At 36.7% G+C, this 18,797-nt stretch overlaps 1 protein-coding gene across 7 annotated transcripts in view; it reads left to right on the forward strand.

Moving 5' to 3' along the window:
• The window catches only part of LOC149238529 (chaperone), a 227,242-nt gene that overhangs the window by 138,784 nt on the left and 69,661 nt on the right, over positions 1-18,797 (forward strand). For 3 of the 7 annotated variants that reach the window (XM_089373071.1, XM_089373075.1, XM_089373069.1), the window contains one exon: positions 84-214. In XM_089373071.1, coding sequence (XP_089229197.1) covers positions 102-214 — 113 coding nt within the window. In that variant the 5' untranslated portion in view covers positions 84-101. Of the gene's footprint in view, positions 1-66; positions 215-18,797 lie in introns of all 7 variants that reach the window. The other 4 variants (XM_089373073.1, XM_089373070.1, XM_089373074.1 and 1 more) reach the window with 2 other exon arrangements.

Consider the following 18,797-nt stretch of genomic DNA (forward strand, 5'->3'; position numbering starts at 1 on the left):
AAGTATAGATTCTAGAATTATGTGTTTTTATTTTATTACTATTCTGATATATAAAGACTAATCCAGCAATAAAAGCTGAACAGAACAAACGAGATTGATAGATGGAGGATATAACAAGCAGTGAGGTGGCTGGATTTTGTGTGGGGGGATTTCTTGTTGCAGTGGCATTGGCAGTACCCAAAGTGGACACCTTTATTGCAAACTCTCAGCGCAGGTAATTCTCTTTCTTTATTTGGTCCTAACATTTTCCTTTTTCCTTTTAATATGCTTAATAATATGGTTCATTCTATTGATGTTAGTGTTTATGATATGTGCCTTTGGGCTAAAGAATTTTCAATCTTCTTTTCCGAAAATGCAGTCTGGTCATTTTGGAAACCACTATATGCAAATATCTGCTATCTGTGCAAATTTATGATCATGGATCAACAAAGCTTATGTGAATCTGGCAAAATTGCAATAGAATTTTTAGTATCTACTATCTTTTTTTAACCGGAAAGAGTATTTGTATTCTATAATTTCGTGTCTGGTTAGCAGAAAATACATGAGGCATTACAGAGCTAATTCATCAAAACTTTCCAATTGTTTTCTCCTTTACGATAAGGAATACATGATTTATTTGAGGTGAATATATTTGAGCAACAAAAAGAGGGGTTTTGTAGGTGAATACCTTACAAAACTGCCTCAACAAAACACAAAATTTACAACATATAACGCTACTAGGGAATTTTTTAATAGACTTCATCCACCATTAGGGAATTATAGCAGGCCTGATTTGGCCATTAATCTTTAATTCACCTATCTTCAATTTACACCCCTCGTTAGCATACTTGTTTGCTTCTCTGTTGAAGTCTCTTAGGACATGGAAATATGCTTTGGATGGGATATCTTCTGCAATTTCCCGATTATTTTCATGATGTTTTCCATAGATTTCTCCTTTGGGAGGGAGCCTTTGACCAGATGATGCAGGATTAGGAGAGAATCTCCCATAACCGTAAGTGTGTCCACCTGATTTTCTTTGGCTAACAAAAGTCCCTGGTAGAGACCATATATCTCTGCTTGATTATTTGTCATATGACCAAGATCTGAACACTTTTAGTATCTACGATCAACTATGATACATCGCTGCAAATTTTTCTTATTCTTTTTCTTACTTTTATTTTTTAATACAAACTAAGATTTGGAATGGACTCTGAAAATTAATCCATTTTTTATGATCGCATCACTGTATTATACTTTCACAGAAAAAATTTTAATTGAGAAAAATGCAAAAAAATCTGCCCACATAATGCATGGAAAAGATGGTGTAAATGGTGTTGATTTCAGAGGCTAGTTTTGTTTTGAAGGATGGAGAAATCCTTGGTAATACTATTGGAAACCATATTCTGTTGTCACCTCTTGTGGGTGTGGCTTCCTTTTGGCAGCTTAGCTTATCTGATGGGAGTTGATGACAAAGGCTGTTTGGTTGCAGTTTCACTTTTTCTGTTGAGACCAACTTGACCATTTTTGACGTAATTGCTAATCACATCTGTCGTGCAGTTTGCAGTTAGAATTTTAGATGGAAAATTGGGAATTTATTTTGTTTTTAACTTGTTTGTTTCCTTGTTGAGATCATTTTAGTGTTATTGGAGCATGAATGTTTATGCATTAATGTATGTACTAAATAATGGATGCATACTCCTGAAAATGGCTCGTCTCATGTTGACAATTTTTTCATAAGATGTAAAGGCCAAATGTTGACAAATTGTTCATAAGATGCAAAGGCCAAATGTTGGCCAGGGAACAACTAGACAAAACAGTAGGGAAATATTGCATGCATAAAAAGTTTAGAAACCCAAGAACCATAAGAAGCAACAGATGACATCACAAGATGCAAGAAAATCACAGAAAAAAGGATGTTGTGGGATTTCTGACCAATGTATATTGAAAGGGAAACACATTTCCCGAGTGTTCTTTTGGAGAGTACATTTGAAATGAATCAACAATCATCTTGTCTATAGATGAAATTTTACACGTGTGCTTTTCATCACACTTTACAGGGATCTGTAGGTTGATAGTTTCATGAGGATGGTACCTAAAATGGGTTGCTTGAGTGCTTTGGATTGGAGGAAACTCATTTCTCCTTTGTGATGTGTTGCACTCAAATTGTCAGAGTTCCAAGGAAGCAAAACTATCAAATTTTTTTCAACTGGATCAGATCACCTATCAACAGTCCATGTGTCATTGTCACCCCATTCTGCAAGTTATATGATGTAAATGATCCTAGTAAGACCTTGAGTATATGTAACAACCTAGGTAAGCCTATGATTTTGGTGACGATTTCATCTTAAGAGGTTTTTTAACCTCACTGATTATTTGTGTTTCTAAACATGGCTAATCAGAAGAGTTTTTTCCCTTCCAGCTTAAATCCCCAAAGCTAGGGTGAAATTTATTGTCAAAATCTTAGGTGAGTCTTAGTGTTTTTAGTCAAGTCTAATGTAAATGTGATAGAGAATAATTTAAGCTAGTTGGCTTAATTATTTTATTACAAATCACTTGGTCTACTAGATCATATTGTGTCACAGATGGGTTATGTGTCTTGAGGGTCTAAGCCAAATGTGTATTCCCCTTTGAGGGTTGTAAATGTAAAATCTTATGTATTAGAGGGTGGAAAAATAATTAAATCCCCTCATGTGTAAATTAATTAATTTTTCTGGCAAAATAAAATTAAATCCTAAGCTAGAAAATTAATTAATAAAGTCAAAATTAAGTTGTTTTAGGAAAAATAATTCTCCAAGTGGAAAATTTTGTGGGTCCTAAAGGAATCAATTTTGAAAGGTCCTCCACCAAGAGAATATTGTATATTTCAAAAAAAATCTGACCCTTGATGGTTAAGTCAAAGTCAATTTTTTTAGGAAATCAGCTCAAAATAACTATTTTTGAGCTAATAAAAGTGGAATTAAATGATAAATTCGAAAATTCTTCAAAAATAAAAAATCATGCGTCAAGATTAAAAGATCTTGAAGTATTTATCAACGACCAAGATTATTTTGACAATGATCAAAGAAACTAGCTGTTATTTTTCCACTTGGAGAATAAATCTATAAATTAGAGAGTCATTTGAGTCTCTAGCATTTTGATCTTTGGCTAGAAAATTTCTGTTGAAGCAACTTTGTAACTATTGTCCCATTGGGAACTATTTTTTCAATCATAATAAAGACTTTGGGGTGCAATTCAAGGTGTTCTTGCTTATTGATTTGTGGTATGTGCTGACTACGAGCATCTCTATGTTGTGTTGAATATTGGTAAGATTTGTTTTTTCATTAGATGGAGATAAAACCATATTATTGATAGTTTTGGGCTAATCTTAGGTGGTTTGATTCCCCATGTGATCTAACAAATTATTTTTGAGATAAATTCATAGTGCTTGCAGGTACTTTAGTCTTTGGCCTTCAAGTTCACAAACTTGGGCAAGAACCACTGTTGATTGGATTCCAAATATTTATATGGTGGATTAAATCTTCGCTAAGGCTATAGTATACATTGGGGTTTCTAAAGTATTTTTAGCCATTCTTCAAAGGAAAAAACTCTATAAAAATATTTTTCTCAAAAATTTAAAAATTTCAAAACCCTTATATATTTGTAAATCTTGTGAATAATTTTGTAGATCTAACTTGTAAATTATTTTTTCTAATTGGGGTTTGGGGATTTTTAGTGTTTTGTATATATTTGGGGTTTTGAATTTTTGTACAGTATTTGAGATTTTGGGGGTTCGAAATTTAAATTTTTTGTATCGGGTATTTGGGTTTCTATTCTAAATTTTCTTCAAGATGGAGGAAGAAATTGGCATTGGAGACCTCAAAAACCCTAGACGTCTAGGGTTTTCAAACTATTTTTGCAGGTTGCTTATTTTCAAATCGGGGGAAAAAACCATTTTCTAAAGGCCCTAGCCCTTACCCAACCGAAAAGGCTAGTGTTTGAGATCTATTTTGCAAGCATTAAGAAGGCCATAAAATCCCTAGAAGGACTAGATATCATTGCAAACAAGGGTTTCTTCAAAGGATTGACATTCTATCTCTAACAATTTGTTTTGCAATAATTTTGGCTCAAATCTTGTGTTTTCAGGTGCCAAGTAAATTGGAGAACTTTTCGCAAATTTGGGAAAGTAATCTACAAGGCCTTGGCCCTAGGGTTTTTTATCTAAACCCTAGTTTTCTCACTGTTTTGCTACTATTGTAATTTTTGTTTCATAACAGTGATATATAAGCCCTAAAATCACATTTAGTTGGTCAAAATACTCTAAAATTGCAAAATTTAAATTTTCTAGAAATTTGGCCACTTGGGCATCAAAGATCTAGCTTAGATCTAAAATTTTGTTTGTTGGAATTTTCTGCATAAATCACTGAATCAGATCTGTAATTTTCTGAATAATTTACCTTAAAAGGCTCAAAAACTAAATTTTTTAGTTTTGACATTTTTTTTTCTAGTTTTGGGCATTTTGGGCACTTGTTGTAGCATCAATAACTTACTGATTTGTTGATTTACTTGTTGCTGTAATAAGTTATATCGAATCTGATTTATTTCTAAACACTGCATCTTAAAGTGGTTTAAAACTCATATTTTACTTTGGCAAGTTGTTGAGCATCTCACTGATCATATCTAATCATCATTAGCTTATTGTCTCTTGGATCTAAGGTGTTTTCATTACTGCTGTTATAACTTTCTTACCACTTTCATAACAGTCATTTTTTGCATCTTAAGAGGTCTGAAAATAATAAATTTACATTGACTAACCATTGAGAAATTTTTTGTTTCATATGCTTGGCAAATTCAATGACTTAAAGAGATTTTCCTACTGTTGAGATAGGACTAATAAGTGTTGAATTTCTAAAGTATTACAGCTGATCTAACATGTTGAAGTTTTTAATTTTACTTAGTTCAAAACCCTTCTTGCACTTTTTCTGATTTATTCCTACCTACTTGTTATTTTTTCTTTAACGAGTTATTTACAAAGTAAATACTGAAAATAAACACTAGTGAAAGCTCAACATATTATAGATCATCAACTAAAAGAAACAAGAACAAACACACCACATGAAACCATTATTTTTGGACCAATGTCCCCGGAAAGACCCAATGCAGGAAAACCGGTGCAGCTATTTGAGGGTTTTCTTATTAAGAAATATCAGAGTATAATCTGGGTGTTGTAACTGGCTTACCCAACAGAGAATTTCCTTAGTACCTATACCTCACAGTTTGAGAGAAATCTACTGGCTGAAACCCCAGAAAACCCTTCTGGCAGCTCAGCACAAAATTGCTCCTGCAACTCCAGCGTCTGCCCAATCTGGACTGCGTCAGCCCCTCTCTGTCTCATGTTGGCCCGGCGTCAGCCTTTCTAGGTCTGCGTTAGCCCTAGGAGGCCCTGCGTCAGCTCTGGGACCCTCTGCATAAGTTGCATTGGCCCCTTTGGTGCTCTACGCAGCACTTGGCTGCCTCTGCATGGCCCTGTGTGAGCCATTGTTGGCTCTGCGTGGCCTTGCGTGAGCCCTCTTTGGCTGTTGCGCTGCTCTCCCGACACAATCTCTACCTTCTCTATTTCTCTGTACTCAATGCCCCTTAGCTGCTCTCCCGATCACTGATTCTCTCTCTCTTAGCAAACTCCGCTCTAGAGAATAGAATGACTGATCATCTGGTGTACTTCACCAAGTGACCCTCAAGCCTCCTCTTATACTTTTCCTGTTGACATCTCAACGGCTGAGATTAAGTCCCTAATCAAAGGCTAAGATTAGATCTGGCTTGATCCATGTCTTTTGGACCGCTCTAACACAGATTCATATTAATACACATTAATATTTTATTTTCCCTAAGTTTAGATTTAGGGACTCCATTAAAAATATTAATTATTTTAATATCTCCTGATCTGTTTAGAATTTGTCCAAACCCTTTTTGGGTATTGAAGATATCATGTGCCCCAACTTCTCCACCAAATTTCGTGGCTAGAGCACATCCGATGCTACCCCAAATCAACACTCCCTCTTAGTGAGGACTGTAATCTAGCAATACTTCTCACTGAGTATTACTCTAATCATCCGGCATTGGTACCTATGCTAATGCTAGGCCTTCCTGCCCAACATTCTCTGCACTGTTGCCTCTTGTACTGCCGCCCATGGTTCTGCCACTGCCACTGCTGCATCTGTACGACAACTCTCTCTGCATCCGTGCTGTTGTTGGTCCTTTCTCCCAGCACTGCATCCGCACTGTACCTCCTCTCATCATGCTGCATCGTGCTGCGCACTGCTGCACTGCAACTCAGTTACTGAGAAGTAAGTAACTGATCTCCCAACTGACCTCCCTGTTGGGCAAGAGACACCCGCTGGTGCTGAACCTCCCTCTGCCGCTGACAAGTGCTCCCTCTCTAACCTCTGCGCTGCTGCAACAACTCCCTGCATCTCGCACGGTTTCACACCTCTCTGTGGCGTCCTGCACTGGTGCAACACTTCTGTGCCTCTCGCATTGATGCAGCCTGCTAGCCTTGCGTTGTCTAAGGACTCCTGCACTGTAGCGCTCTCTATCGCTCTATCCGCATCCGTCTCTACCTACTCAGCCAGTCTTGCTACTCCTCGTCCGGGCTCCCGTAGGAAGGTCTAATCCAAGAGGCTGGGTACCTCAAGAATCCTGCCCCTCATCGCCTGTAGTCCACCTGACTACAGCTCGATGTCTCCCCACTTCCGCTTAAGTGGTGCGTGTGCACTCATGGCACAGTCATCGTCTGTCAAAACTTCCTTCTCTGCCCGTGCTGGCGCTGCCTTAGTCTCAGAAGACTCTCCCTTACTCTTCTTCCTTGGGCACTGGGTCGCATAATGACCCATCTCCCCATAGTGGAAGCACTTGATCTTGGAGAGATCTTTCTTCTTCCGCTTCTCCTGCTTTCCCTCAGATGCTAGGGCCACATCCTCCTCCTCCTGTTGAACCTTGATCCCTTTGCTACTGCTACCTGTCTTTGACTATCGTCTGATCTCTTCCTGGCGAAGAGCTGCCCACATCTCGTCCCAAGGTAGGAGAGTCCCTCTGCCCAGGATACTCTGGACAAACACTTCCCAATCTTCTGAGACAGCATTCAAGGTTGTCCTCACCATAAGCTCCTGATCCGGTGTCGCTCCTATAGCAGTCAACTGGTCTCGGATCTCATTCAGTCCTCCGAGGAAGGTGTCAATCGATTGACCCTTCTTCATTTGATACGACCTCATCTGGTTCTCGAGCAACATTCTTCTCTGCACAGAAGTATGCTGGTACAGGTTCTTGAGAGCCTCCCACATCTCAACTGCCGTTTCCTTCTCGGTTATATGTGGTACCAAATGATCCTTGACCCCGTCAAGGATAATGCTCTTGGCCCTCGCCATCGCCTCTTCGTACTTGTCATTATCATTTGGGTTGACTGGGATAGCTATCGTCTTTAAGGCGAAGTTCTTGACACGATTCTTGTCTAGCACTGATAAGATTCTGGCCTTCCAGACTGCGAAGTTCGATGCTCCGTCCAGTCTATCTTGGTCTCTTACCTCGTGAAGTGCCATGACGCTCCTCTACTTCCCTCCTGGAAATTCTCTGTTCGACTCTTCTGAGTCTCTACTTCCCGTCTGGAAGTTCTCTTCTGGACTCCCTCTAAGTCTTGGTTTCCCTCCTGGAAATCCTTCTGCCACTTTTCGATATGTCCCCTACTCTGATCGTCTTGTGCAACTGCACTGCTGATCCAGGTTCCTCGGCTAGAACCCTCGGTAACAACTCCTCTGGCCTTGCTCTTTCAGGTACTGTTCTGACTACAGTACCTCACTAGCTCCACTCTGCAATATTTCTGTAGCCTTCTAGACTCCAGCAATTGCCTCTCTATGAACTGCATCAGCCCCTCAGCCTCACGCTGGCTCTGCGTCACCCCAGATGGGTCTGCGTCAGCCCTGGGATGCTTTGCGTCAGCCCTCTGGCCCTCTGTGTCAGCAACACTGGCCTCTTAGAGGCTATGCGCAGCTCCTGACTTCTTCTGCGTGGCTCTAGCTGGCTCTGCGTCACACTTCTTGGCTTCTGCGCTACTAGAAACAACTTCTGTCACCTTGGGACAGCTGTTTTCTGCTGTTATTGCTCCACTTGGCTGATGTCTTTTAGTCCTCCTGTGATCTGCAATCACCCTCTGATACCATGTTGAAGTTTCTAATTTTACTTAGTTAGAAACCCTTCTTGCACTTTTTCTGATTTATTCCTACCTACTTGTTATTTTTTCTTTAACAAGTTATTTACAAAGTAAATACTGAAAATAAACACCAGTGCAAGCTCAACATATTACAGATCAACAACTAAAAGAAACAAGAAACACACCACATGACACCATTATTTTTGGACCAATGTCCCTGGAAAAACCCAATGCAAGAAAACCGGTGCAGCTATCTGAGGGTTTTCTTATTAAGCAATATCAGAGTACAATCTGGGTGCCGTAACTAGCCTACCCATCAAAGAATTTCCTTAGCAGCTATACCTCACAGTTTGAGAGAAATCTCCTGGCTGAAACCATAGAAAACCATTCCGGCAACTCCTCAGCACAAAACTGCTCTTGCAACCCCAGCGTCTGCCCAATCTAGACTGCGTCAGCCCCTCTCTATCTCATGCTGGTCCTGTGTCAGCCTTTCTAGGCATGCGTCAGCCCCAGGAGGCCTTGCGTCAGCTCTGGGAGCCTCTGCGTCAGCTGCGCTAGCTCCTCTGGTGCTCTGCGCAACACTTGGCTGCCTCTGCGTGGCCCTGCGTGAGCCCTTGCTGGCTCTGGATCACTCTCCTTGGTTATTGCGCTGCTCTCCCGACACAATCTTTGCCTTCTCTTTCTCTGTACTCAATGCCCCTCAGCTGCTTTCCCAATCACTGATTCTATCTCTCTTAGCAAACCCTGCTCTAGAGAATAGAATAACTGATCATTTGGTGTACTTCACCAAGTGACCCTCAAGCCTCCTCTTATACTTTTCTTGTTGACATCTCAACGACCGAGATTAAGTCCCTAATCAACGGCTAAGATTAGATCTGGCTTGATCCATGTCTTTTGGACCACTCTAACACAGATTCATATTAATACACATTAATATTTTATTTTCCCTAAGTTTAGACTTAGGGACTCCATTAAAAATATTAACTATTTTAATATCTCCTGATCTGTTTAGAATCTGCTCAAATGCTTTTTAGGTATTGGAGATATCATGTGCCCCAACCTCTCCACCAAATTTCGTGGCTAGAGCACATTTGATGCTACCCCAAATCAACATAACATTGACTGTTCTTGAGTTGAATTTGAGAATTTGTTAACTTTGCACTTAGTCACTCAAACCCTAAATCTTTTAATCTTGTCTAAAGTTGTTTAAGATATTGTGGTTATAAGCATTGATTGAATCCAATTGAGCATCTCTTGATAGTAAGCATTGAATAATAAGATCACAAAATATCTTGTTGAGAATCATCTTTGGTAATTGTGGTTGACATCTTGTAACCATTGGTTAATTGATAATTGAATAAATTGCTCTAAGTTCTTATCAAAAATTGGTTAAGCATCTTGTGGATTAATCTATAGTTGAAAGCTTGCATTTGTATCCTTAATCATTTATCTTGTTTAAGATTGTCATATCATTATTGTTAAGTACTCTTGCTACAAGATAATTTACATTAAGTACTTAAATAGCCCAAACAAATCTTAACTCAAGATAATTTCACTCATCATCATTGCACAAACATTCTAGGAACTAGTTGCATTAAAACTTACCTCCAAGCATAAGCTTGGTTGACAGAAACATAGGATACCCTTCTCACCTAGCTTGAGGAGCTTAGCAACTCTTTGATGGTTAACATGGTGACCTTCCAGTCGTCAGAGCCACAACCTCTGCAGCGCTAGAGACATTGGATGATAGGAGCCTAACAGAAAGTATCGTTAATTAGACATTTGCCTGCTTCCTGTTGGCCTCCTTCCTACAACCTACCTTGGAGCCTAGCTTTAAAAGAGTTAAGGGAAGGTTACATCTAGACTTGGCATATAATTAAAATTATCCAAGATACTTGCATCACAACTAGATCCTAGGATTTGCATAAACATATAGGTTAGCTAATCATATAAGCAGCAGTTGTTCGTCTGATTACTTGGTCATAATTTATGATAAACAAGAACTCTTTACTCCATAAGGCACTGGTCTCAAACTCTAAATCTAATCAAATCATTAATCTTGCTAAATTTTTACCAAGTGGTTAGGCCACTTGTAATGACCACTAGTCGTATACGCAACGGAAATATTAAAATACTTTGTAGACAAAGACATCCATCATAGGACAATAATTGTAAAATGTATATTGTATTAAAGAATTGATATATGATGATTACAAATGAGAATGAGGGTCCTGTATATATAGCCAGGTAAGTACCCTTTCATGAACAGACATGTCTCTAAGACATGCCTTTTCATTATTAACTAACCATTAGTTAATTTACTTTTTATTTATTATTATATTTATATTATTATGATTATTATTTATTATCTACTTTTACATAATTTATGTTCATAACATTGCCTTCTCCTTCAAAAAGTTTTGTCCTCAAAGCTTATTGATGAAGGATCAGATCTCTTCTGTCGTTCAGAATATATTCTTGTTTCTAAGCTTTTATCTTTGTTGATACAAGACGATATGATGTTCTGAGCGATAGACAAAATTGTTGTACTGAAAACGGATCAGACCATCCTAAATTAATCTTTTGGGGAATCTTCTGATCCTTGGAGATGTCTGGTGAATAGTTATCACATGACTGGAGTGAGCTCACTTCAATATTCTTCGGAACATAAGTTTGTTTATATTTTGCGTGATATAGATTTGTAGCTTGATTAAGGTGTCTACTCTTGTGATTCGGATGTAGATAAGGAATTTTTCTTATTTGAACTTCCTTAAACATTTTTATGGCAATTTCCTGGTTTCCTTCAGGCATTGTTGTTGTTGACTTGACTACTGAATCCTCATTTGTGGTGTCTTCTGTTTGAATGACAACCTCTGAGTACATTTTTACTTCAATAGGGTTTGGATTTGCCTGAACTGCGAGATTAGTGGTATTGATGTTTGTTTCTTCAGTTTGGACTGCTACATCTAGAGATTTTGATGCTTCCTTTGTGACAAGTTCTTTGAACCTATTCGTCAATGATTTCCTTTCATCCTTAAGTTTTTTAATCTGTTTGAGCAGATTTTGATTATGAGTTTCGAGACATAAGCATTCCTCATTCTCTCAGTCAACTTTATAATGGACTTCACACTTCTCGTCTTTTAAACACTTGATTTGTTCTACTAATGTTTGGTTAAGGCTCTTTAAACATAAATTTTCTTCTTCTTGTTCTAATAAATGCTCCTTGAGTTCCTTCTTTGATGCTTTAGCTTTCTTGACTTGTTCGAGTAGTTTTTCTTGGTGATCTTTGAGGCGCGAAATTTCTTTGTCTTTGTTGCAAATGACTTCTTCAAGCTCTTTTTGCTTCTTTGATATAGTTTTTTCGTTATCTTGAAACATCAAGTCTGAGATATCTTTAAGGTCTTCTAATGAAGATTTTATTGATTTTGATTTACTTGTTATGTCTCGAAATGTGACCATCTTCCCTTTATAAGGAAACGTCAAAACTTGTTTCTCTATGTTTAACATGAATGTACCCAACTCCTTAAACTAGGGTTGACCGAGTATGATGTCTGTGTTTTTATCCTCCTTACAACATGAAATTGAGATATGTACTCATAATGACCTATTGTCACTTGTAGATCACTAATTTTATACTCTTTTTGGTCAAAAATATTTTTCTTTACACTAATGCTTAGCTTTGGAATTAATAGCTGATTTGCCAAGTTGATGTTGATATAATTTTTATCGTTGCTTGGGCTGATGGTGACATTAACTTCTCTTCCTTCGATACTTCCTTTTAATGTAATTACTCTGTGATCTGTAACCGAAAGACCATTATAGGAAAACCTTTTTCTTTCGTCATTTTAGAATTGAGGTCCATTTTTTTCAATGATTGATCCCATTTGTTTTGTCGCAATGAAATTAGGGTTGATAAAGTAACCCCTTTTTTTATAAACCTTTAAAACTTTTAATTTTATCTCTCTCTTTTTTTTAAATGATAATTCTTTTGCTTCCTTTTACTTCAAAATATAATAAGTCTATTTTAATTACCCTTTTAACATAGGGAATATTATCTTCTAACTCTTCAATTAATAATTATCCCTCTTATTGCCTTTTTATTTATTTTTAATAACTATCCTTTATAACTTTAATATATAGATCCTTCAAGTTACCTTTTATAATAATATCCACTTTGTACTTATATATATTTTCATGAACTTTTCTTTAAAATACCCCTTTATAATATAATACTTCTCTTTGTGTATATATATATATACATATTTTTATTTTTTTTGGAAAGTTACAACCCTAGTGAAACGTGGCTATTCACCTCTTTGGGGTATAATATGAAATATATGTCCACTTATGTGGTTTTGACTCAATTAATTTTCTCCACGTAAAAACTTACCATTCACATATGTATTCCTTTTGTTTTTCTTTTACCTTGAAAATACCATAGACAATTACCATGGGTTGCTAAAACCACAAGCTTGTAAACCACTTAATGAAGAATCAAGATAATATTATCTACTCTTCCTTCTCTTACGTATAGTTTTATAGATATTTGGAAAGATTCCCTTTTAACTTTATCATGCACTTTTTATCAATAATGTAGAAACTTTTTATATATATGAATGTTCTCCTTCAAAATTTACACAAGACTATATATATATATATATATATATATATATATATATATTATTTATATGATTTTTTTTGTTTAATTTTTTTCCTTTGACAATCTTATTTTTTTCTTTAGCCAAAGGCCTTCGACAAATCAGTGACGAAGAAACTCCCAAAAGTGTAGCGAAACACTTCAATCTTGACGACAACAATGTTGACGAAACTTGGATGGCTAAGGGCCTGGATCGAAGAACGTGGCTCTGTGCAACAGCGGAGTGGCCAGAGGATCGAACTGCTCTGATACCAATGTAACGACCACTAGTCTTATACGCAGCGAAAATATTAAAATACTTCGTAGACAAAGACATCCATCATAGGATATCAATTGTAAAATGTATATTTTATTAAAGAACTGATATAGGATGATTACAAATGAGAATGAGGGTTCTATATATATAGCTAGGTAAGTACCCTGTTACGAACGGGCATGTCTCCAATATGTGACGAATAGTGACAATCATGAATGATCAATGTAAATGCTCAAAACTACAATATGTGAGAGATTCTAGATTTAAAATAATTTTCATTAATGACCCAAATCTAGAATTAATTTTCTAGTATAGCCAATATAATTTAAAACATTTATCGCACCTTGACCATAGAAAAATCATGAAAATTGCATTTAATCACCAAATAACACCAAGGAACTTTAAATTAGAATTTTAGTTATTCCTTATATAGTTAGTTGAATGAAGAAATCAAAATCTTTTAATGTGACGGAATTAAAATGAATCAAAGGGTTAAAAATTAAAATTTTAATGGGCCATGGGCCACATTAAAATCTTAAATGTGAAAGCACAAATCCCTTTTTAGTTTATTTTATTCTCAACCCCAAGGTAACAAAAATTTAAATTTTTTTTTTAGAATTTTTAATTTTTAACTTTTTTAGATTTTTAATTTTTAGGTTTTTTTTTTAATGTTTTATAATTTTTAAAAATGATAATTTTTTATGTTTTTAAAATATTTTCTAAATGTTTTAGATTTTTTTTAAATGAAAATAAAATAAAATAATGAAAAGTAAAAACAAAAATCAAATTAAAATCAAAACAAAATGAAACCTAACCAAACAAAAAAAATAAAACGATCAAACCTAAACTCATAATAATACATAACAATAATGAAAAAATATAAGTTGAACTAACTAAAACCTAAAGGCAAATACAACCCAAAAAAAAATAAAATCGAAGTGCTTTGTTGTTTATGCATGTTTGATGGTAGGAAGGATGGAGAAGAATACGTGCAGGTCAACGGGAAAGGAAGAGGGATGAACGCTTGACGGAGCTTCCAGGCAGTTCGACGGATCTGTTGCAGGGATGGTGGAGATGGGCTGTAGCAGAATGCGTGGAGGGCAGATCGAAGAGTAGTAATGGACAGGTGGCGGAAAGGTTGCAGGTTAGGGAAATCACGTGGGGAGTCGGATAAGGCAGCCGCAAAGGGATTATAGGAGTTGTAGCTGCGGGCAAGGAGGGAGTAGCAGATTGCACGCAGGGCAGGAAGCAGGGTCTGCGAATTTGTTTCAGGAGCAACGAATAGAGGAGAGGGTTTGCAGCTCTGTTTGCAGGGAAGGAGCAATGTTGAGCAATGACTGCTACAAGTATATGGCAGCAATGATTGGACAGTGGATGGAAATGGAGATGCATGGATGGGAGAAGAGGACTGCAGGTAGAGAGAGATGATAACAAGGGTTTTTAAGCAAATTTGCCCAAAAATTTCGATTTTTTTTCTGGAGAAAAGAAAGTAAAAACCATAGGCAGCAGATAGGTAGCCAAAGAACCGAAGAAAAATTCCCAGATTCAAATGTTATACTTTTGCTCAAGATTTATCAATGAAACCCTTAAAATTTTTTCCAGATTAAACAAATTTCAAACCCTTGGACAGCAAAAGGCTGGATAATATTCCTGCAAAATGATGTTGATGAACCCAGAGATCCAGATCTTACCTTCCAGGGCCTAGATCTAGACTCTACACAGTTTTGTTCTTCAAATCTGTAGTTGCACGACAACAAGAAAACAACCAAACGATATATACAATGATAAAACTAAAACTTAGAAAAACCCAAGTTAGAAAACCAAAAATAATTACAGATTTATGCACAAGATTGGCAGATCTATCAGATCTGGGGAGCGTGAGTACAACTTTGCTCCCAGATCTGATAATCTAAGGCTTTCAACAGCCAAACTTATCAATTTCATACATAAAAAACGATTTTTTTTAGATTTTAAAGGAGGTGCTTAGCTCGAAACACTGCGTGCATCACTGTTAAAAATCTTATGACAAGCCCAGAGCTATCTTAGCAGGGCTCTTCAGAAAACACGGATCGAGAGTTGGCTAGTCTAACTGAAAACTTCCCCGAATGCCTTATGATGTAAAAATCAAGACTTTTCTGCAAAAATCAATTCAACCATCAAAATAGAGCGAGAAAACAATAATAAAATTTAGATAAATAGAGATAACTGCTATTATTCAAAACTTAAATTATCGTTTATACCCTAGTGATTGAGCAAGATACCTGTACTCAAATCACTCTTCAGAAGCTATCAACAATGGCTAAAAAAAAAATTATGCATGAAAACGACACATCTTATGGTATTTCCATGAAGAGTAACACCGACGAAGATTAACCCCAAAGCTTTTCTTTATTATTCAAAAAAATATTTACACGAGAGCTTTTTGCTTTAGCACAAGACTTAAAGGTCGGATGAATTCACTGACGAATGACTTCCTATTTAAAGATAAATCTTCCAACGGCTAGTTTGAGTGATTCTCGTCAAAGTAATATTGACTGTTGATGAGGATCAAAATTTATTTTAATTTCATTCATCAAAATTTTAAATTCTTGAGGAAATTCGAAATTTTCAATTAAATGCATTTTAATTAATTCAAAAATAAAAGTTTTGAGTTAATTTCCTCAAAAATTTGACTTTGACTTAACCCCTAGGGATATTAATCTACCTTAGTCCCTGGACCTCTTAAAATTTAATTTTTTAAGGACCGACGAATTTTGCATTTGGAGAATTTAAATTTACCTAGGACCTAAAATTAATTAAATTTCTGGCTTAGGATTTTAATTAATTTTTTGGTCAGAAAATTTAATTAATTAAACCTATGAAGGGGATAAATTATTTTTCCAACCCTCGAGACACTTTACATCATGATTTTCATATTTTTTACATCTCAAGGGGAAAAACCCATTTGTAAAAGACCCTCACACACTGCCTATATTTGCGACACAAAAATAATCCAATAGACCAAGCAATTTGTAATAAAATAACCTAACCAAATAGTTAGAATTATTCCCAAATCACTTTTACATAGACTCGATCTAGATCACTAGGACTCCCCTAAGATTCTAGTGACAAAATCCATTCCAGCTTTGGGGTAAGACTGAAGGAGAACTTTGCCGACCATCCGAGAATAGATCGGTGAGACAAAAAACCTCCCGGAATGTAGATCGTCACCAGAAAAGTAGGTTTACCTAGGCAATCACATACATGGCACGGTTCTACTGAGATTATTTACATCATATACATGCATAATGGGTTTACATTATAACATGATAATCAGGTTGATGATGATAGCTGAACGACACGGACACATCGATCAAGTGCTATCCCTTTGCGAAGAAAGGGGGTGTACTGCTATGGGTCGTTGACACGTAGTGGTCAACATTTGACTCTACTTGGGGACACATTGCTACACTGAAGGAATGTGAGAATCTAGAATCTGCATCCGTGCAACCAAAAATATAACATAAGTAGCATCCATCCAAAAAATTATCATATAACGTCAAGCACAGGAAAGATATAAGCTCTTCATTTATTAACTATCTAGTAACATGAAAAGTAAATCTAATCCTAAAACATAAATGAAATGTTGAAATGACAAGATGTAGGGTTAGAAATACAATACAAAGATGCCCCATGGCATCAGATGCATTCAATGTAGTGCATGTTGAGCATTTGCCTGCTTTCAGGCAAATCTATTGGCTATTTCTCAGAGGTGCCATATCCAATCCTGCACACGGCAGGACTTTTTCCTATCCAAAAATCAAGCTGCTCGCGGCCATCAGATGCATCAAACTGCTTTCTCATTCTCTTTCTCTTGCGCTTTTTCTTTGTGGCAGACTGTATCACTGATGATGTGGAACATTCTGCTTCAAAACTCTCAGATGAAGTATGTAAGATATGCATGACATTTCTTTCTTCATTCTGCATCTGCTCTATCAAAAATGATGGATCAGTCTCATAGGTGTCATGAGTTATAACTTGATCTTTTATGACTGGTGGATTAACCATGTGATCATCTACCTGATTCTTATTAATTTCCATTTATTCGGGTCACCTTCAATTAGCCACTTTTCAATGGAACAAATGACCTCCTCATAATAAGATGGAGCTTGTTGCAGCAGACAGGGAGGCTTATGATCTGTTGACGTTTCCTTGTTTCTTTCATCCTCTAGCCGATGCTGAAATTTCTTTACCTATATTGTTATGGCATCCATCTGGTTAGAGTGTTCAACCTTCATAGCACTGACTTCCTTGGCATGGTTTTCATCCATGGCCAATAACTTATTCTGAAGACATATCTGACCAGCTTCCATATCCTTCATTACTTTGTCATTGTTTGCTTTTATGGTCATCAAGCAATTTTGCATAGAGCTCATTTCTTTGTCATGATTAGCTTTCATGGTTTCCATTTCCTTAGCATGTTTTTCTCTCATGACAAGTAAATAGTTTTGCATGGAAGTCCTTTCTTTGTCATGACCTGCTTCCATGGCCTCCATCATTGTGTTATGATTTACTTGAATAGTACTCATTTCTTTCTCATGATGACTTTGCATGTTGGTCCTCATAGCCTTCATATTTTGAGCACACTTTTCTACTATGGTGGCTACGTGATCAGAGTGTTTAATTTTCATGATTTCCATCTCCTCATCACGTTTTTCCAGTTGAGTGTACAAAGTTATCATATCCTGGGTGTAATCAACTATAAATTTTCCTTGACTAAGCTCCATATTTTTTACCAGCCGTGTTTGACTAAACTGCACGACTTTAACCAACCGCTTTAGTTCTTCTATAAGATGCTTATCATTTTCCCTTTCATTGTCGACACTGATTTGACAACTTGTTCTTACTTTTCCACTATCATGGATTTGTCTTGCAACAGTACAAGTGGATTCATCATGAGAACATTCACAATGCCTCCAATATGACACATTTTGATATGGAGAATTGTCTTGAAGTATTTCATTGACAGTTGGATCCTTTACAAGATCACTTTCATCCTGTTGCATAGTATTAGGGGCACAAGGCGAACCACCTTGATCTCCATATATCTTCAAAAGCATTGATGATGTCTTGTAAAGAAGCGAAAGAATCTTTAAGACAATTATGAAACCAATTCAAAGCATCACCCCTTAAACAAAAGGCAAATAGATGCATCTTGACATCTTCATGCTTATATTGGGAAGAACTACAATATTTGATTATTGTATGAGTAACCTTGGATAGATGCTTTCTAGTAGCGGCAGAATCACCACCTGAGAACAAAGGTAATTTATGAATGGCCTCTTCTGACATATCATGGAGAAAGTTAGTAAAATGAGACGGGGTAAACAAGTCATCCATGATGACTTGCTTAAAAGGATAAGGAGGGACCAAATGGATGCTAGAGAGAGACCTCTGCTCAAGAAAATCAAGAGATGCACAAGAAGCAGGTTTCTAGTAGAAATTCTTGTAAGAAAAAAAGAAGTGGAGTCGCCACTTGCACATGAATCTAGCTCTAGGATCCAAAAGGAAAAAACAACTGGATATAAGGGAGGGCTTCTTGTTTAAGAAATAATGGATGAATAAGTGGAGTCGCCACCTAAAAAAGAAATGAACCGAAATGTCCAGGTGCTAAAAGTGCAGATGAAACGATTAATGAGATGACGAAAGATAAGGTGATGAAAAGATCAAATGACGCTAGGAAATGTTGT

The sequence above is a fragment of the Pinus tabuliformis genome, chromosome 8 (genome assembly GCF_031772625.1).
Source record: "Pinus tabuliformis cultivar Carrire ecotype Pingquan chromosome 8, CPIR1, whole genome shotgun sequence".
Taxonomy (NCBI): Eukaryota; Viridiplantae; Streptophyta; class Pinopsida; order Pinales; family Pinaceae; genus Pinus; species Pinus tabuliformis.